The sequence below is a fragment of the Triturus cristatus genome, chromosome 3_1, assembly GCF_964204655.1.
Source record: "Triturus cristatus chromosome 3_1, aTriCri1.1, whole genome shotgun sequence".
In the NCBI taxonomy this organism is placed as follows: Eukaryota; Metazoa; Chordata; class Amphibia; order Caudata; family Salamandridae; genus Triturus; species Triturus cristatus.
Window position 1 is genome coordinate 813,443,721 of NC_140583.1, and position 21,961 is coordinate 813,465,681.

General features: G+C 48.1%; 1 protein-coding gene across 6 annotated transcripts in view; it reads right to left on the bottom strand.

The window, feature by feature from the left end:
* Nucleotides 1-21,961, bottom strand: part of DIP2A (DIP2 acetate--CoA ligase A) — an 879,263-nt gene that overhangs the window by 399,460 nt on the left and 457,842 nt on the right. For all 6 annotated transcript variants that reach the window (XM_085645155.1, XM_085645153.1, XM_085645151.1 and 3 more), the window contains one exon: nt 16,741-16,860. In XM_085645155.1, the coding sequence (XP_085501281.1) occupies nt 16,741-16,860 (120 nt within the window). The remainder of the gene's footprint in view (nt 1-16,740; nt 16,861-21,961) is intronic.

A 21,961-nucleotide genomic window follows, 5' to 3' on the forward strand; every position in this document is an offset into this window, starting at 1 on the left:
TTCCTATATATGCTCCATCTCTCCCCAGGGCTCACCATCCAGGTATATCGGTTACGCAGGAGAAAAAAAAGATTATACAGTTAGAAGAGATGAATCTGACTATTATGGGAGCCATGTTCCCGCACAATAGTTTTATATCATGGGATGCCCCCTCACTAAGCGCACACCACTGAAGAGGTTTGCATATTTGAGACTGCACGCGGCATTAAGGGAATTATATGCATCATTTCCAGAAGAACCACCACAACTGCACGCATTACAGGTTTAACTAATGGCACCTACCCGCCAAAATCTAGTCACGCTTATATAACACATCACAAGAGGAACAGAATGAGGCCATGAATAAATCGCTTCAGAGATGGGAAACACTACTAGAGGACACCATAGATGTGAGAGACCGGGACTATAGTTGTGCACACATGCACATGCTAACATCTAATTGCAACTTGCGAATCATTCATTTCAAATTTTTACATCAAATTTATTACACTCCGCCCAATTATATAAATACGGACTTAAACCACAAGACAAATGTCAGAGATGCGACGCAGCAAATGCAGATTTCCTACATATGTCCTGGACATGTCCCAAAATCCATAAATACTGGCAGGAAATTACAGACCACTTACGACTATGCTTACGGAACGGATACCGCATGCACCGCTTATCTGTTTATTCGGAATTTACAAACTTAGACCAACAAAGAAATGGACATTTCTCACTGTTGCCCTATTGCTTTCCAAGCAACGCATCGCTATCAGATGGGGGAGTAAGCACCCCCCCAGATATAAAGACTGGCTCACTGACAGGACATACTGCAAGGCGACACTAGAGGTTTATACGGAGGAGCTGCAGCTGGCGTCCAGACCCAGAGATTTTTGGGAACCTCTAACATAATACCTTCAGGCCTCACAGACGGATGACTAGACCACAGCATACTGTTAGATCGTATATGGCATGCTTGCACTATTCTTTTATACAAGCATAATAGAAGGTGCTATAACAGTTGTTAAGATACAAATGTCCCTAATGTGTAAAAAGGTCACGAATTGTGGATGGTCATAAATATCAGAAGTATGTAACATGCTGGATCCATGTTTAAGTGCTTTAATGCAAAAGACTACGTATGATTTTCAAATACACCATCATGCGGAAATGCGAAAAAACTGTATATGTATTATGTATATTTTCATTGCTGACTGGAATAAAAAATAAAATCTAAAATAAAAAATAAATGTAGTTGGAAAAAAGGTTCTTCTATGGTTAGTGCCTGTAGTTCACCCACTCTCATTAATGAAGTAATTGCAATAAGGAAAGCAGTTTTCCAAGTGAGGTACTATAGTTCACATTTGTGCATGGGTTCAAATGGTGGTCCCATTAATCTTGTGAGGACTATGTTAAGATTCCATACTGGGGAAGGTGGAATTCTTGGTGGTATAACTCTTTTTAGTCCTTCCATGAAGGCCTTGATTACAGGCACTCTAAAGAGGAATAGATGTTGCCTATTTTGAAGATACGCAGCTATGGCAGCGAGATGCAGTCTGATGGACGTGAAGGCTAATGCAGACAACTGCAAATGTAAAAGGCAGCAGATAATGCTTTGTATGGAAGCATCAAGACGGTTGATTTGATTGTTATTACAATAGATAACAAAATGCTTCCATTTGGCTGAGTAGCAGGCTCTGGTGGTAGGCCTTCTGGCCTACCTAATAATGTTCATACAGTCTGGTGGAAGATTCAGATAATCAAACTCTGACTTCAGGAGCCAGATCGCGAGGTTCAGTCGTTTGGGATCTGGATGTTTGATTTCTCAATGGCTCTGTGTGAGGATATTGGGAGTTTAATTTAATTTTTGATGCGGTACCAGGGAGAGTTCCAACAGGGTTGTGAACCAGGGTTGACGTGCCCATTTAGGAGCTATTAGGATTAGTTTGAGAAAGGTTTGCCAGAGTTTCCAAACCACGGATGGAATTAGTGAGAGAGGCGGAAAAGCGTAAGCAAAAATACCTGGACCAGTTCATCCACAGAGCATTGCCTTTGGATAACAGGTGTGGGTACCTGGAGGCAAAGCTTTGGCATTTTGCGTTTTGGGGTGTTGCAAATAGATCTATGTGAGAAACTCCCCAAGTTTGGATGTATGGGAGGTGAACTTGAGGGTGAAGTTCCCATTCGTGTATTTGATACCTCTGCCTGCTGAGGAGGTCCGCAATCTGGTTGTTCATTCTCGGGAGGTGTTCTGCTAGGAGATAGATATTGTGGTGAACAGCCCACCTCCAGATGACTTGGGCTAATAGGAACAGCTGGAGAGTGTGTGTGTGTGTGTCCCTGTTTCTGTATGTAATACATAGCTGTCATGATGTTGGCTTGTATCAAGACTGCTTTGCCAGACAGATGGTCTTGAAAGGCTTTGAGAGCTAGAAAGATTGCCATCAGCTCTAAAGGATTGATATGGAGCATATTTTGCTGTTGGCTCCAGAGACCTTGTAATGTGTGTTGTTGAAGATGAGCTCCCCAGCCAGTAAGGGATGCGTCCGCTGTTAACACTGTCTGTGGAACCGGTTCTATGAAAGGCTGTCCTTTTAACAAATTTTGTGTGTCCCACCACTGCAGAGAGCGAGGAGTATGGCCGTTTACCAACGCTAGATCGGTTAATAGACCGTGTGACTGTTTCCACTGACTGGCTGAGCATTCCTAAGTGGACGCATGTGCAGCCTGGCATGGGGAACGATCGTGATGCAAGAGGCCATCATTCCCAGCAGTTGCATATAAACTCGAGCTGGAAGTGATTGATTGGCTTGAAACTGGAGAACTGACACCTGAATGTTTCGAATTCTGGCTGCATTGGGAAACACCAGAGCCCTTTAAGTATCTAAAGTGGCTCCTAAGTAGTTATGAGTCTTGGCTGGCTGAAGAAGTGATTTTAACACTGACTGTAAATCCCAGTTGGTGATGTAACTGAATGGTTATGGAGGTAAGCTTGAGACATTGTTGTTGCGTGCTGGCTTTGATGAGCCAGTCTAGGTATGGGAAGACATGTATGCTTTGTCTTCGTAGATGAGCAGCTACTACCGCCAGGCACTTTGTAAAGACTCTGGGGGCAGTAGTGACTCCAAATGAGAGTACCTTGAATTGGTAATGTTGACCTGCTACCATAAACCTGAGAAATTTGAAGTGAGCAGGGTGGATTGGAATATGAAAGTAGGCGTCTTTTTAGACTAAAGTAGTTAGAAAGTCGCCATTTTGCAAAAGAGGTAGTACCTGTTGAAGTGTAACCATGTGAAAATGGTCTGACTGTATGTAAAAATTTAGTTCTCTGCGATCTAATACTGGTTTGAGAGAGCCTTCCTTTTTGGGAATTAGGTAGTAAAAGGAGTACACGCCTGACCCTTGATGTTGTGGCAGTACGTGCTCTATAGCTCCCTTTAGTAGTAGAGACTGTACCTCTTGTTTGAGGCGGTGTAAGTGATCCGGTGAAAGTTTGACTTTTGGGGAAGGGAAAGGTTTGGAGGAGTGTTAATGAACTCCAGGCTGTAACCATAACGGATAATCTGTAGAACCCACTTGTTTGTTGATATTGACTGCAAAGTTAGTAAAAAATCAGATAGTCTTCCCCCGACAGGTGTTGAGTGGTCGGGGCAGTTTGGGTAAGTCACTGTTTTGTATTGGAGGGGGAGGTGCGTGTGTTAGTACCTCTACCTCTGCCCTTGCCGTAGTTTCCTCTGTAACCCCCTGTGAAGTCGTTTTTAGAGCCAGAGGGTTGGTCATTGCCCTTGCATGTGGATGCAGTTTCAGAGGAAGTATTTTTGGACCCTGCTCTGTCGAAGGAGCACCGAAAGGAACCACAGCCTTGTGTGGACTGAAGGGCTCCCATTGACTTGCCCACTTCAGTGTCCTTCATCTTTTCCAGTGAAGAATCTACCACTGGGCCAAAGAGGTATTGTTTATCAAATGATGTGTTCAATATGGAGGTCTGAACCTCAGGTTTGAACCCCGATATACGTGACCAGGCGTGTCTTCTTAAAAGGACACTAGTGTTTAACGCTCTGGCAGATGTGTCAGCAGCATCTAGGGAACATGTGATTGTTCGAAAAAAGTTGCCCCTCCCGTACTAGGTCACATGCTTTAGATTTATGCTCTTGGGGTAGAAATAGGATGAGTTGTTCCATTTCATCCCAATGCGCACGGTTGTATCTGGCTAATAGCGCTTGTGTGTTAAGATACGCGCCAGAAGTTCGCTGGTTGTGTAGCCACCCTTTTCCCTGAAGAATCGAGAAGCTCTGATTCTTCATCTGGGGGTGTAGCATCCCCTGTAGCTTGCCCTTTTGTGTGCATTTGAAACTACCATTGAGTTCAAGGGTAATTGTCCCTTTATGTACACTGGGTCAAATGGTGCTGCTTATACTTTTTATCCACCCTAGGGATAAGGATACATTTATATGTTTCTAAAGCGCACGAATGCCGAGGCGTCTTGGCGCTGAGAATGTAGTGGCAAGGAACACAGAAATCGAACGCTTATATGGTTGCAAAAAGCCTGGTTTTTAAATTTTTCCTGAACATCTGAAGGTCAGGTTGCAACCTCATAGTCTGAGGCAGCTTGTTCCACAGCCTGGCCGCACAGTATGTAATCGTCCGGCTGTCCCAGCCTTCTCTTCTGATCTTTGGTACTCTAACAAGACCTTGAGTAGCCGATCTTAAGAAGCGTGATGGGACGTAAGATACAAAGAAACTTCCCAGATCTTCTGTGGCAACGCCATAGATTGCCTTATGTACATATGTAAGCGCCTTGAATTCTATGCGCTGTTTTATAGGCAGCCAGTGGAGAGATCGTACCCCGGCTGAGGTGGGCTGTCCTCTACATAGACCCAACAAAAGCCTGGCTGCTGCATTCTGTAGTGACTGCAGTTTCAGCAGTTGAAATGCATCAATTCCCCAAAAACAAGGCATTAGAGTAGTCCAGCTTTGAGAGAAAGAGAGCCACCATAGCTGTTTTTTGTAATTCCAGAGGAATAAAAGGGAAAATGTTTCTCAGCGTCTTCAAGAGGAAAAAGCATGAGGACATGAGACTGTTAACTTGAGCCCCGTGCTCTGACAGGATCGTTAAATATGTTGTCTACATGCCTGATCATCTCTTTCAGCATGGGTAATGCATGTGTTGACGTCTGAGTTCTATTAAGTGTTTCAAAAATGAAATCCTCTTTGAGGGATTCTTTGTGGAGCTGCACCCCATGGTAATTGGCAGCCTTGCCTTGCAATTCAATATAACCTACACTGTCATCTGGTGGAGAGGGCTTGGTAGAGTATAAGTCAGGATCGTTGTCTGTGGGCGAGTCAGTGTTGTAGTCGGGCCATTCATCTACAGGACCTGGCTGATCACCATAATTACCATCCCCATCATCCTGATGGTCAGGTGTATGTGGTGGCGAGAGCTCAGGTGAAGTTGGTACAGGTAGAGACGGAGGAGAATGTGGTGCTGGAAAAGGAAGAGAAGGAGGGGAAGGGTTAGTTCCAATTGTTCTCTTTTTCAAAGGAATGTGATATTCCTCTTCAGTATCAGTACTTCTCTTTAGAGTCACTTTGGTGAAAATGTGTCCAGTTTTAGGGTGAATGTACAACAGCTTCTGTTTGGGGTCTGGTTTATTGATCGGATCGTCTAAACTGTCTCTCTCGGTGCCGAGTGGTGATGTTCGGAGCCGGACTTGGGCTTCGATCCCGAAGGCTTTGGCTCGGTGCCTGACTTGGAGTGGGACTTTTCGGAGCCAGAAGACTTTTTGGTAGGATTCAGTGCCGAGCCGGAACATGGGGCGTCGGAAGCTTGGTCTCGGTGCCGACTGGGAACCGAGGGCACGAGTTGTTCCGGAGCCTTCTTTTTAGGTTGACTTTGGAGTAGGGGTGAGTTACGGACTGTACTTACAGTACGTTGATATTGCGTGATGTCTTCATCCTGGTCGGAGCCGCCCTCTGAAAGGGAGATCGGATCCGGTTCTTCCTCGGCCCCAATAGCGTCACCGACTTCTTCATCCGATTGAGGTCTGAAGAGGTCCGGAATGGAGCCTGTGTGTTGGCCTGTGTGTTGGCTCTGCATGCCGCAGCGTCGAGCCCGACGGTGCGAAGCGTCTTCTTGGAGCAGAAAGCGCAGCACGCGTCGTAGTCCTGCTCACTGTCTTCTGGTGACAAAACACGATACACAAGGAATGCAATACGCGATCAGAATCAGTACTGCCAAGGCCGAGTGTTCTATGCACCGAAGGATCGGTGTTGAACCGAACCTGATGGCGGAAAAAACAATCTGAAGATGAAGTCGATGACCATGCGCACTATCACCGAAAGGAGGAGTTACCTACCTCGTGACTAGAAAGACTTCTTCAAAGAAAAACAAAGTGCAAACATCCGGACCAATCACTAGATGGCGATCTATGCCTAACATGTGATCTACAGCTCACATGCCTCGAAGATATCTAGTCCTCTATTCCTCCAATCTCTGAAACAACCCTACATTGCTGCCTCCAAACATTTTCAACCATCTATACCCGTCTCTAAGTTATATTATTACCTTGTATGACTACTATTTTTCTTGTGCTCGCTGCAAACTGTGTAAGGCGCTCTGATACTCTTGGGACAAGTGCGCGCTTTATAAAACTCGAAAATTAAATAAAAGAAAATATCCCCAAAGCATACAACTCTAGCTTAGTGTCGTTCAGCTACTCCAACTTTATGCATGCCTTAAATCCTGTGACATACTGCATAGGTAAGGAAGGTAAGGAGTAGTTTCTTACCTGTAACTCCAGTTCTGTAGTAGGGTTATCTCTGTTATAGTCATAATCTATGAATAGTCCCGCCCATGTGCGGGGACCCCGGAGCAATCAAAATATCTCTTAAGGTGTCCTGCATTTGCAAACCTGCAAAGACACTTAAGAGACAGACAAAATAATACAGCCTAATACAACATGGCTGCACTGGCCAGCACTTCCTCTGAAGTGAACACAAAAGCCAAAATAAAGTTTAAATGTCATTTTTATTCACATCTGACATGTACCTTTAGTGTATCACACTCCCTTCACCAAAATCCCTTTAAACAATAGAGAGGAAGGGGTGGACAGACAAGCCCTATAGGCTGTCATTATGTGTCTGCTAAAGGGATACCGTGCCTTTATGGAACTCTCCAGAGACCCCCAGTATCCCAGGATGCACAGCCAAAGCAAGTTACTTTCAGTTCTTTTTGAAGGTGTATAACAACAGGCCTGATACTGTCAGTTTACTCCACCGGGGAGGAGGGAGGGTCGCTTATGACTATAACAGAGATACCCCTACTACAGAACTGGAGTTACAGGTAAGAAACTACTCCTTCTGTAGTAGGGGATCTCTGTGTATAGTCATAATCTATGAATAGAATGGCAAGCCCATCCCAACCAACAAACAGCGGTGGAGTAAGAACCAAACACCAACAAATCACTGTGCAAACAAATTCCTCAGCGAAGCCTGTCCAACCTGTGCATGTGCCCTAGCATCAGAATCCAGGCAGTAATGCTTTGTAAACGTATGGACCGACTTCCAGGTGGCAGCCTTACAAATGTCAGCAATTGGAACATTCCTAAGCAAAGCTGTAGTAGCTGCTTTGCCCCTAGTCGAATGCGCTGTAGGCTTACCCCCTAACGTCTTATTAGCTTTCTGATAACAAAGCTGAATACAGGACACAATCCATCTGGAGATGGACTGTTTTGAGGTAGCTAGACCAGTTCTCACTGAACCATAATTCACAAACAGTTGATCCGACCTGCGGATGTCTTTTGTCTTATCTAGATAGAATTTCAACACCCTACGCACATCTAGTGAATGCAGAGACCTCTCCGCCGGAGAGGAGGGATGCTGAAAAAATGTAGGCAAAGTTTGTGAGAAGTTGGCCTGATGTATGATGTCACTAGTTCTAGTGTACACCTTATATCAGTCCAAACAACCCTTATGGTGATTGGTTGTAAAGTCAACCTTATAGACCAGCTATCCTAGTGGTAGCATGGACAAGAGCAGTCTTAGGCTAAACTCTGAATGGCATGTGAAGCCAGCTGTGATACCATATATAATCCCTTGAATACCAAATGAAAGGACACCACAACAGATATATAAATAAAATAAAGTGTATTTATTCTAGTCAAACCCTCAGCACTCTTTATGAGATTAGAGGTAAGTACAACACAGTCTTATTTAAGCATACATTAAGTCACACAGGTAAGTAATACAGTTAGGCCCTAGGGGCCACGCAAACCATATACTAAGTAAGTGGTATAAGGACCACTGTCACGGAAATAGGATAGGCCTAGGCCTAGGGAATCGCTGGGGCTACACTACACTAGCAACAGTTAGGAAGTGGGAGGCCCACGGGATTCAGGTGCAGAGTGGAAACACTCACGCGTAATGCGTAAAAGTCGATAGAAATAGTAGTTGTTAGCAAATAACAGTTTAAGGACACTTCTGAAGCAGCTAGAGAGTCGAGACTCGGAAACTAGACCCTAGGATAGTCACTACCCTTGTGAGCACCGAAGTACCCAAGTTACCTAGCCCACGGACTGCGGGTGCAAAGGTGTGAACTTGCGTCGGGTTTCGTCGTGGACTTCTATGGATGCCTGAAGGAAAGTTGCTGACAGGCAGTCAGTAAAGAGTGTCCGGTGGATCCCAAGGCTGGGATCAAGAAGAGAGGAGACCTGCAAGCAGAAGGGACAGAGTCATGGTCACTAGCCAGTGACCACGTGGAACCAGGAAGGAACCAGGCGATGTCGTGAAGATTGCAGGTGAAGGTGAAGCTTGTCGCTGCAGCCACGAGGACCAGGGAACGTCGAGGACGACCAGGACCAGGAGGCGAGCTGTCCCACGAAGGCTCTTGCTGTCGGCGGCGTCGAAGTTGGACTAGGACTCACCAAGCTTTGGCAAGCGGAACCCACGAAGAACGGAGGACTTGCTTCTGGTGCAGACCAGGAAGCTCTGGGGTGCTTCTCTTTTGCAAGGAAGCGGGAGCCAGTCTGGAGGAGCCAAACCAGCAGTGAAGATTTCTGGATGCGTCGTATCAAAGGCCATTAGCCAACGGGCAAGCAACCGGACAGGCGCGGCAAGCAGGAAAATGCAGAAGGGCCCCACGCAGGACTCGTGGAGTGGGGGGGGCTGATCTTCGGTGCAGATGGTGCTTGGGGTTGGGGCTTCTCAATCCCCGGTGCACAACTTCGAGGGTACCTCAGAAGCTGCGCTGGAAGATACTCGCCACTTTTCCCAGGTAGCCGGTCCCACGTCTCTCGTCGCCTCCACGGATCTCAGCTCGGCTGTGGATCAGGGTCGGAGAAGTCTGGAAGTCAAGGCTCTCGTCGGGCTCTGCAGTCGGTCCCTCGTAGAACTTCAGCAAAGCAAAGGGTAGTCTCTTGATGGTGCCAGTTTGCACAGGGTAGCCACTCCTTGGCCACAAGGGAGATTCTTCAGTCTTCTTCTTTCGTCGAATGTCGAAGGTCCAGAGTTTCTGTTCAAGTTGCAGGTTCAGGATAATCTAATCTCCTGGGGCCCAGCTACCACTCTTATCCAAATCTGGGGGGCTGGGTTACCTGCTAGGTCACGCCTTATGGGTGGGACCTGGGAGGGGGGTGGTTACACCCCCTTCCCTTTGTCTAGTTTCGTGCCAGGACTGGGGCTGGAGAGCCCCAGCACCGGTTTGAACTGGACTATGCACGGGACACCTTGTGTGCCCCAGGCATGTCTCATTCTTTTCATCCCTCCCTGCCCCAATACACTAAGGCCTGTCTGGGGTGGTGCTCGCACCTCCCAAGGCAGGAAACCTATTGTCCAAGCCTCCCTTGCCGGGATCACTCCCAGCAGCAGGAGGTCAGACTCGTGTCTGTGGCAGCAGCATCCATTTTGTGATGCTGGGGCTCTGGTTAACTTTACCCGGGTAAGTAGGTTACAACATGTCTTCTCACTCTAGAAGGGAGGGATAATATCCTCATCCCCAGAAATGGGATGGGGGTATTATTCCAAAGTGTTAGACACCTTACACGACATGTTTTGATAAAGCCAAACCATAGTTACCATAACCGTTTAAGATTATAAGGCACTTTAAGAGTATATGGTAGGCTATATCATAGAACAGCTATAAGGACATAGTTCCGAAAGCTGCAGACAGGCTCAGCTCATGCTAGAGCACCATCTCACATGTTACCAAGCACTCTGCCTCCAGGATTGTTAAGGCCTGCCATAGAAGTGGCTGATAGGTACACATGTGTCTATATGTAAGTTAGGTATAGGAATACTACACCTAAGCAAGGGGTGATTACACGACCTTGCCCCAGCTGAGTGATCAGCCAGTTGTGTCATAATGGAAGGCCAGGCCAGGGGTGGCATAATACATGCTGCAGCCCCTGGTAGGCCTAGGGTACACCTATGCCCTGGGTACCTAAGGTACACTGTACAGGGGCCAATAAGGTGATCCTATCCAAATGGGTTTATGCACCTAAAGTACATATTATCAATTTAGAGAGAGAACAGCAGGGCTGTGGGTCTGATTAGCAGGCCCACAGCCACATCCAAGTCGAAAACCAGTAAAGCAAAAGCAAAAATTGGGGGTGAACATAGAAAGCAGACCCTACTCTCCTACAAAGTTATCATTTGATTTACATGGAAATCAGATATCACTTTAGGCAAAAATTTAGGATGAGTACGCATCACTACTTTAGACGCATGGAATACAGTATACGGCTCTTGACAACACAGAGCCTGAATCTCACTTACCCTCCTGGCCGATGTAATGGCCACAAGGAAGGCAGCCTTCCAGGACAAATGCTGCAAAGAAGCCTTATGAATAGGCTCAAAAGGCTCCCTCATTAATCTGGACAACACCACGTTCAATTCCCATGGTGGAGAAGGTCGTCTAACAGGGGGAACCACCTTACGCAAACCCTCCAAAAAATCTTTAATCACAGGGATTTGAAAAAATGAGGTTTGGGAAGGGCCCTTTCTATATGCAGTCAAAGCTGCGAGATGAACTTTAATAGACTGAAAATTAAGCCCAGATTGAGCTAACTGCAGCAGATAAGGCAAAATAACATCTTCTTTACAGGATGTAGGGTCAATGTCCTTTGCCTTGCACCATAAGCAGAATCTCTTCCACTTATAGGCGTAAGAAGTCCTCGTAGACGGTCTCTTCGCCTCTTTCAAGATCTCCATACAGTCCTGAGGTAGGTTCAAGTGTCCATACTGTACTAGCTCAGGAGCCATGCTGCCAAACTCAAGGACGAGAGATTGGGGTGAACCATCTGTCCTCCGAACTTCGTGAGAAGGTCCGGCCGACACGGCAGGCACCGGTGTGGCAGAACAGACCGGTGAAGAAGGTCGGTGAACCACCATTGCCTCGGCCACTCCGGAGCAATCAGGATCATCCTGGCTCTGGATTGCAACAGCTTGATCAGCACCGCCGGAATCAGGGGAATGGGTGGAAAGGCGTAGAGAAAGCTGTTGGACCAGCTGATCCATAGGGCATTCCCCAGTGTCCCTGGTTGGTAGTACCTGGACGCGAAGTCGCGGCATTTGCTGTTTTCTGCCGTAGCGAACAGATCGATATCCGGAGTGCCCCACTCTGCGAAGACGCCTCTTAGTACGTCGTCGTTTAGCACCCACTCGTGATTTTCTTGAACGAGCCTGCTGAGTGCATCGGCTTGGGCATTCTGCACTCCCGGCAGATGGGTCGCCGTGATCGTTAGGTTCCTGGCCACCAGCCAATTCCAGATCGTCTGTGCCTCCCGAGACAGCGTGCGTGAACAGGAGCCCCCCTGCTTGTTGAGGTAATACATGGTAGTAGTATTGTCCGTCTTAACTAGCAGGGAGTTCGTCTTGAAGGAGGGATGGAACGCCTTCAGGGCCAAGTGTACTGCTCTGAGTTCCAAAAAGTTGATGTGGTAAGTCATCTCCGTCTGTGACCATGTCCCCTGAATCTGAAGAGGGCCCGAATGCGCTCCCCAGCCCTGGAGAGACGCATCGGTCACTATGGTCTGGACCGGAATATCCTTGTGAAAAGGAGTCCCCTTGCAGACATTCTCTGAGGAGCACCACCATTTCAGAGACTGTAGAGCGTGTTGGGACAGATGAATCTTGTCCTCCCAACGCCCCCGCCTCTGGTCCCATTGATCCTCCAGACTTTCCTGCAGAGGCCTCATATGCAGACGTGCATTGGGGGTGAGAAAGATGCAGGAAGCCATCGACCCCAGTAAAGAGGACACCGTCCTCACTGTAGGAGAGTGGGCTGAGAGGAGGTGCAGGGCCTTCCCACGGATCGATAAGCGTCTCTCCTCCTAAGGACACACGCTTGCGTTCAAAGTATTGACTGAGGCCCCCAAGTACTGGAGACACTGCACAGGGGTCGGCACTGACTTCGACATGTTGATGTGCAGTCCCAGGCGATGAAGCAGGGCAGCCGTCCTGTTGAAATGACACTGGGCTTCCTGGTACGTGGAAGCTTTGATCAGCCAATCGTCCAGGTATGGATACACAAACACTTTGTTCTTCCGCAAGTGTGCTGCCACCACCGCCATGCACTTGGAGAACGTCCTTGGTGCAGACTTCAGACCAAACGGGAGTACTGTATACTGGTAATGGTTGTTGCCTACCAGAAACCTCAGGAACTTGCGATGCTTTAGTGCGATCGGCACATGAAAGTAAGCGTCCTGCAGATCTATGGCGCACAGCCAGTCTCCTCGATGCAACTGAGGGTAAATTTGATGCAGGGACAACATACGGAACTTTTCTCTGCGGATCCACTTGTTTGCTTGACGCAGATCTAGAATAGGCCTGAACTCGTTCTTGTCCTTTTTTCTGACGAGAAAGAACCTGGAGTAAAGACCTTTTCCTTCTTGCCTCAAAGGAACAGTTTCTATCGCCTTCAGAACGTCCGCCTCCCACTGGAGCTCTCGCACCATGTAGGGAGAGCGCACTGGTGGAATCTGTGGAGGCGGGCTGGTGAAACGAAGACTGTATCCATTGCAAACAATATTCAGCACCCACTTGTCCTGAGTTATTGTCCTCCACTCTGCCAGGTAGTATTGAATACTTCCCCCCCCACCGGAGCGGGTAACGGACGAGGGGGAAGTGACCTTTCAGGGCTTCGACCCGGCCTTTGTTCCCCGACGAGGATTGATGCTGGCCTCTGCCCCTCTGGCGCTTTTGAAAGGACTGCCTCAGGAACTGTTGTTGTTGCTGGTGTTGTTGTTGTTGATCAGACTGACGCCCTTGGCCGCGCTGCTTAGAATAACGCCTGCCATAGGAACGGAATGACCTCTTCTGTTCCTTGGGTTTCTCCAACCCCACGGCCGTCAGGGTTTCTGCCTCGGCCTTCATGCGGGCCATCTCGTCATCCGCATGAGATCCGAACAACGTCGTGCCAGAGAAAGGCAAGTTAGCAATCTTTTGCTGCGCCTCAGGTTTTAGAGAGGTAAGCCTCAGCCAGGAATGTCTCCTCATGTGTACTCCATGACAGTACCCATGGGCCGCCAGCAACGATATATCCCCCGCCGCACTGATGATCTGGTTCGAGACAATCATGCCCTCGTTCAACACCTCCTGGAAGTCCTCCCTTTTGTCCCTAGGCAGGGAGGCAGCAAACTGTTGCAGAGAGTCCCAAAGCGACCGGTCATAGCGACCCAGCAGAGCGGAAGCGCTAGCAGCCTTCATCGTCGTGGCCGACGTAGAGCACATCCTCCTCCCCAAGGAGTCCATCTTGCGACTCTCCTTATCCGGAGGAGCCGTGGAAGAGGGCGTCGTGGAGTGTTGTTTACGAGCCGCAACCACAATGACAGAGTCCGGGGGAGGGTCCACCCTGAGGAACGCCGGGTCCGAATCAGGGGCCCTGTACTTTTTCTGCAACCGTGAGGGAGCAGCCTTCACCACGGCTGGTGTCAAGAAGACCTCCATGGCTGGTTCCTCCAAACCTGGAACCAGAGGAAGGAGGGGCCGTGACAGGTGAGCCTTGTGCAATGTCTCAAATATCACAGAGGTAGTGGGAACCGGGACTGCCACTGAGATTCCCAATTTCGCCGCCCCCCTCATCAGTACATCCTGGAATGTGGCAATATCATCCACCGGCGAGATTCGAGTAGGCGGTGTTTCCGACAACGAGGGGGAGAGCCGTCCATTGCCAGAAGAGTCCGTATACCTCGTGCCTCTGGAACGAGATCTATATCTCCGTCGTCCATGCTTTGTGCGAGTGGACGATCTGTGCCTGCTCTGTGACCTCCTGCGAGATCGAGAGCGTGACCTCGGTCTGCGTGGAGCCTTGGGAATCGCCGGCAGCCGAGGAGACGGCGGGAGCTGTGGCACCGGTGGTGGTGGAGGTGGCGTAGGTCGCTTAGGAGGAGGCAGAGGAGGAGGAGGTGGAGGAGGCGTAGGAGGTTTCTGAGGCAGCGGCTGAGGGAGAGGCTGCGGAGCTCCATCACTTCTTGCAGGAGAACCCGGACCAGCACTGTCCGGACTCCCGTCCACCCTGCTCTTCTTGGCGGGCCTGTCCCGTGCTGAAGTGAACGAGGGGGAGCGCCTTCTCCTCCTAGATCCACGACTGGAGATCGTAATCACCGAAGACGTGTTACCAGATGTCCTCGACGTCGAACTTAGCGTTGACCTCGTACGGCGTCTCCTCACCGGTCGGCGTCCCCCCGACGTCGAACGGTGGCCCCTCGACGTCGAACGGCGGGTCGACGGAGAGCCTCTCGACGTCGACGGTGAGCGATGCCTCCACGACGTCGATCCCCTTCGCCTCGACGGCGATCTGTGCCTCGATGGCGAACCGTGCCTCGACGTTGATCCCCTTCGCCTCGACGGCGATCTGTGCCTCGACGGCGAACTGTGCCTCGACGGCGATCTGTGCCTCGACGGCGATCTGTGCCTCGACGGCGATCTGTGCCTCGACGGCGATCTGTGCCACGACGGCGATCTGTGCCTCGACGGCGATCTGTGCCTCGACGGCGATCTGTGCCTCGACGGCGATCTCCTTCGTTTCGACGGCAGTCGCCGGCGTCTCGGCGTCGATGTCGTCGGCGTCGATCCATGAGTCGACGGCGAAGGAGACGAGCGGGGTCGCCTCGACGGCGAGCTGCGCTGTCTGTGGGGCTCGGTACGACGTCGATGGTGTGTCGGCGTCGACTGTGGAATCCTCGACGGCGACCTAGTCCTAGGTCTCGCCGGCCCCTCTCTCGACGTCGAACGTCGAGAACGCCGAGATCCAGAGCCCTGGATCGACGGCGAACACACCGGTGCTTTACCTCTCGCCGTCGACGTCGTCGCCTTCGACGTCGAACGCGACCTACCAGCCGGTAGGTGTCGTTTCTGCCCCTTTTTCTGCCCGGAGGTCCCTCCAGCGCCTGAAGCATGGGCAGAGGAAGGGGAATGAGATCCTCCATGCCCCAAAGCCCCACCTGTCCTCTGCTTCTCCAGTCCCTGGAGGCGAATCTTCTCTCTGTCCCTCAGGGTCCTCTTGGAGAAGGTCTTGCAGATGTCACGTGTAGCAGGGACATGTGAAGATGATAAGCAGAGGATGCAGACATCATGTGGGTCCGTCTTGGCCTTTTTCCTCCCACACTCAGGGCATTTATCAAATAAAGCCATGCTAAGAGTGGGTCAAACTGCACCAAATTGCAGGATGCAGCAGAGAAAGGCTCTAGACGTCGAATGAACAAACAATTTTATCAAAAAAACAAAATTTAATCCAAATATCCACCCAAAAGGGTAGAGCTCAAGCTCCAGGGTCCTGCTAGCAGGAGCCGGAAAAAAGAACTGAAAGTAACTTGCTTTGGCTGTGCATCCGGGGATACCGGGGGTCTCTGGAGAGTTCCTTAAAGGCACGGTATCCTTTTAGCAGACACATGACAGCCTATAGGGCTTGTCTGTCCACCCCTTCCTCTCTATTGTTTAAAGGGATTTTGGTGAAGGGAGTGTGATACACTAAAGGTACATGTCAGATGTGAATAAAAATGACATTTAAACTTTATTTTGGCTTTTGTGTTCACTTCAGAGGAAGTGCTGGCCAGTGCAGCCATGTTGTATTAGGCTGTATTATTTTGTCTGTCTCTTAAGTGTCTTTGCAGGTTTGCAAATGCAGGACACCTTAAGAGATATTTTGATTGCTCCGGGGTCCCCGCACATGGGCGGGACTATTCATAGATTATGACTATACACAGAGATCCCCTACTACAGAACTGAGGAATTCATTAAGCTATTCACAAAAAAGGCAGGTATAAGAATCTCCTGTTAAGTATAAAAAAAGTAGGACTGTGGAATACAAACAAAAAAATTAGAACTACAACCTTTCCTCACAAGAAGATAGTAAAAGAGAGCTATTCCCTCTCTCAAAGCAAAGTTAAGATTTATCACGGCCCGGGTGACAAGGCCTGGTTCATGGAGGAACATATGCAACTCGTTTGCATACAGACTGGACAGATGGAGAGTAGAATGACAGAGTAAAAAATGTATCAAGAAACAATGGAATCACAAACTATATTACACATATGGTGTTACATGACAAACATGGTCTCTATGAGTAACAATGACTTCATCATCAGAAATTAAACCTTAAACAGTAAGTCAATAAGAAAACAGGGAGACAAACTTACAATTATCTTTTAGTGCCAGTTAATTGACATGGGACTCAACCTAATAATGTATGGTGGGCAGGAAGGCAGCAGAACAATATCAAGCACAGTCGGCTACTCTGCATCTAGCTTCAGTCATACGTACAAGGATTGGCTCCATCTGCGACAATCAGCATCCGCAAAGAGGCCAGGCTCACATCCCTCTGATCACGCTGTGCAAGGAGTGACCAGTGCATATCCCGAGACTTCACCACTGCAACACGTGCTAGAAGGAAAGAAGCAAAAGTTGTGAAATGTGGGAAGAGGAAACACAAGAGAAAGACATTTAAAATAAAATCGGTTTAAAAGCTTTGTCATTGCAGGAGGTGCATCCTGAATTTTACTTCTTATTGAAGGGAGTTTCAAGGCAAACCGCATTATCTGTACCCTGAACCTTAACATAAAGGGAAAAGGGTCCGTCATGCTCTGGATAATCACACAGTCACTGATGTAAATCTTGTATTTGGTAAATAAGGAGCAAAAATGAAAGCTGAAAGGCCAAACTAATATAATGCAGATAAGGCTCTTTCATTCATCACTGCATGAATTTCTCACTTGATAGGTATCTCAAACAGCAATGGTGAGAGTGCCAAATACAAAATTCGGGGGGAGGAAGAGTGCAGCTTAAGTTACTGTACAGTTCCACTACATGCAACCCTTCTCTGATCACATACATTATGATTGACTTATCTCATGACTCCTCTATGTTACTGCTTCTTTCCTCACAGCATATTGTGATACTGCTCCTTCACACACACTGCTCCCACCCTAACCATTCTTTGTTATAGTTAATCGGATTCTCAAGTACTTATTTTCAAAAGATACAATCACTAATTCATGGTCTGGCTAGTCTAGCCACTTCACTCCACAGTACCACCCTCTGCCTTGACCTCTTTAACCCAACGTGTTGGCATGATCTGCTCTTTATCCAAGAGAAAATACCCTGAGCTGGATGAATTAAAAAATAAGCTCTTTTTCAGACCAGCTAAAGTATGAATTCATCTTGTTTAAAGGATTATTACTGTTTTGTAGTGCATCTATATATTAGTTAGATAATTAGACATTTGTTGCTCACCACAATTGTGAGAAGTTGGCCTGATGTATGATGTCACTAGTTCTAGTGTACACCTTATATCAGTCCAAATACCCTTATGGTGATTGGTTGTAAAGTCAACCTTATAGACCAGCTATCCTAGTGGTAGCATGGACAAGAGCAGTCTTAGGCTAAACTCTGAATGGCATGTGAAGCCAGCTGTGATACCATATATAATCCCTTGAATACCAAATGAAAGGACACCACAACAGATATATATATAAAATAAAGTGTATTTATTCTAGTCAAACCCTCAGCACTCTTTATGAGATTAGAGGTAAGTACAACACAGTCTTATTCAAGCATACATTAAGTCACACAGGTAAGTAATACAGTTAGGCCCTAGGGGCCACGCAAACCATATACTAAGTAAGTGGTATAAGGACCACTGTCACGGAAATAGGATAGGCCTAGGGAATCGCTGGGGCTACACTACACTAGCAACAGTTAGGAAGTGGGAGGCCCACGGGATTCAGGTGCAGAGTGGAAACACTCACGCGTAATGCGTAAAAGTCGATAGAAATAGTGGTTGTTAGCAATTAACAGTTTGAGGACACTTCTGAAGCAGCTAGAGAGTCGAGACTCGGAAACTAGACCCTAGGATAGTCACTACCCTTGTGAGCACCGAAGTACCCAAGTTACCTAGCCCACAGGCTGCGGGTGCATAGGTGTGAACTTGCGTCGGGTTTCGTCGTGGACTTCTATGGATGCCTGAAGGAAAGTTGCTGACAGGCGGTCAGTGCAGAGTGTCCGGTGGATCCCAAGGCTGGGATCAAGAAGAGAGGAGACCTGCAAGCAGAAGGGACAGAGTCAAGGTCACTAGCCAGTGACCACGTGGAACCAGGAAGGAACCAGGCGATGTCGTGAAGATTGCAGGTGAAGGTGAAGCTTGTCGCTACAGCCACGAGGACCAGGGAACGTCGAGGACGACCAGGAGGCGAGCTGTCCCACGAAGGCTCTTGCTGTCGGCGGCGTCGAAGTTGGACTAGGACTCACCAAGCCTTGGCAAGCGGAACCCACGAAGAACGGAGGACTTGCTTCTGGTGCAGACCAGGAAGGTCTGGGGTGCTTCTCTTTTTCAAAGAAGCAGGAGCCAGTCTGGAGGAGCCAAACCAGCGGTGAAGATTTCTGGATGCGTCGTCACAAAGGCCACTAGCCAACGGGCAAGCAACCGGACAGACGCGGCAAGCAGGAAAATGCAGAAGGGCCCCACGCAGGACTCGTGGATTGTGGGGGGCTGATCTTCGGTGCAGATGGTGCTTGGGGTTGGGGCTTCTCAATCCCCGGTGCACAACTTCGAGGGTGTCTCAGAAGCTGCGCTTGAAGATACTAGCCACTTTTCCCAGGTAGCCGGTCCCACGTCTCTCGTCGCCTCCACGGATCTCAGCTCGGCTGTGGATGTGGATCAGGGTCGGAGAAGTCTGGAAGTCAAGGCTCTGGTCGGGCTCTGCAGTCGGTCCCTCGTAGAACTTCAGCAAAGCAAAGGGTAGTCTCTTGATGGTGCCTGTTTGCACAGGGAAGCCACTCCTTGGCCACAAGGGAGATTCTTCAGTCTTCTTCTTTCGTCGAATGTCGAAGGTCCAGAGTTTCTGTTCAAGTTGCAGGTTCAGGATAATCTAATCTCCTGGGGCCCAGCTACCACTCTTATACTAATCGGGGGGGCTGGGTTACCTGCTAGGTCACGCCTTATGGGTGGGACCTGGGAGGGGGGTGGTTACACCCCCTTCCCTTTGTCCAGTTTCGCGCCAGGACTGGGGCTGGAGTGCCCCAGCACCGGTTTGAACTGGACTATGCACGGGACACCTTGTGTGCCCCAGGCATGTCTCATTCTTTTCATCCCTCCCTGCCCCAATACACTAAGGCCTGTCTGGGGTGGTGCTCGCACCTCCCAAGGCAGGAAACCTATTGTCCCAGCCTCCCTTGCCGGGATCACTCCCAGCAGCAGGAGGTCACACTCGTGTCTGTGGCAGCAGCATCCATTTTGTGATGCTGGGGCTCTGGTTAACTTTAACCGGGTAAGTAGGTTACAACATGTCTTCTCCCTCTAGAAGGGAGGGATAATATCCTCATCCCCAGAAATGGGATGGGGGTATTATTCCAAAGTGTTAGACACCTTACACGACATGTTTTGATAAAGCCAAACCATAGTTACCATTACCGTTTAAGATTATAAGGCACTTTAAGAGTATATGGTAGGCTATATCATAGAACAGCTATAAGGACATGGTTCCGAAAGCTGCAGACAGGCTCAGCTCATGCTAGAGCACCATCTCACATGTTACCAAGCACTCTGCCTCCAGGATTGTTAAGGCCTGCCATAGGAGTGGCTGATAGGTACACATGTGTCTATATGTAAGTTAGGTATGGGAATACTACACCTTAGCAAGGAGTGATTACACAACCTTGCCCCAGCTGAGTGATCAGCCAGTTGTGTCATAATGGAAGGCCAGGCCAGGGGTGGCACAATACATGCTGCAGCCCCTGGTAGGCCTAGGATACACCTATGCCCTGGGTACCTAAGGTACACTGTACAGGGGCCAATAAGGTGATCCTATCCAAATGGGTTATGCACCTAAAGTACATAGTATCAATTTAGAGAGAGAACAGCGGGGCTGTGGGTCTGGGTAGCAGGCCCACAGCCACATCTAAGTCGAAAACCAGTAAAGCAAAAGCAAAAAGTGGGGGTGAACATAGAAAGCAGACCCTACTCTCCTACAACAATAACCTGCTAAGACACTACAACCAATTTCTCTACTTTCATCACAATGCCTTATCACTGTGCCTTCCATATCTGCACCGGCATGCCAACTTCTGTTCTGCTAACCAATTTCTTTGTAGCGCTCACTTCGCAGACAATGCACTGTACAAGTGCATACAACAACATTGAAATCTTCTGTATTTGCTTAACAAGTGATGGTAGCTAATATGGTTTTATGAATGCTCCATATAGCAGCGTGCTGTAGAAAAGCTTAAAATAGTCATGATAGCTTACCATCACAGTCCCATTGCTCTCTATAGCAAAGGATTTCCCATACCTCTATATCTGGGTCAGAAACTGTTTAAGAGTTGTGTGTGGACGTGTAGACACTATCATGTGACCCTAAAGTTACACTGTAATTAAACACCAAATTATGTTTGTTAGAGACGCGTGTATCTCACTGCCTCAACTAGCTATTTAGTCACTAAAACAGTGAAGAAGACTTATGGTCTTGAGAAACAAGGCAATTTGAAATATGTAGGAACGTTTATGTGGCCAGAGTGGAATAGATCAACTGTAACTTAGTGCAAACAAGCTCAAGACATTCAATTAAAAGTATTAACAAAGTAGGGTCATGACCAATAGCGTGTAAAATGAAATGTTTGCTAAATTGATTTTATAAACTCATGCTTTGGAAAGGATTCGTTCAATGCCCAGGAAGTAATTACTCAACACTCGGAAATGTCTCACATTATAAAGACCTATAATCATTAAGTGAACAATAAACCATGATTTGAATTCCTTGCACTGAGCAAGTGTCTTAATAAATCCGGTTCATGTTTCAAAATGGAGTTTAACAGAGGTCTAGAATGCTAGTTTGGAAAAAAGGGGAATGAAGACCTGTATTGTTTGAGTTGACAAATTCAAATCAGAACACCAAGACAACCAAGATGAGGAGTTGGTAGTGTTCAATCCACTCCAAAAGACAGAAAAAAAGAAAATTGTGGAGCACAGGTGATTCTACTGTCCTTCCACCTTGACACAATGCTTTTGTGGCCAACTAAATTAGAACTTTAGGACTTTGTAATTCACACCATATGGAAAAACAGAGTTCATGAGCATTAAGTAAGGCAATACCTTGAATAGTGCCTTCCTTCAGGATCAAGATTAGGGCTGCAAATTAGTGACTGGTTGACACTATTTTGAGAAAGTGCTGCAGGACACCAGCACCATAGCCAACCCTGAGATGCATCTCCCAGACAAATGGCAAGTAAACTGTGGACCTAATCTCTGATCAGTTTTGAGGCAGGTTAAAACATTTAAATGGAAGTGGGTCAGGAAAACCAGCAGCACTGTGTGTCACTTCAGGAGGGTATCCAGAATGAAAAAACAAGTTACTTCCCTTTGGGAATGCTTTATCTGGTAGAGACTATCTAGCCAGGCATCAGACTGGATCCAGTATTTTTACGTAAACATTACCCCTGTGCACTGGTAAGTGGCTTCATTCAGCCCCGAATTGCGTGGTCAGCATCATCA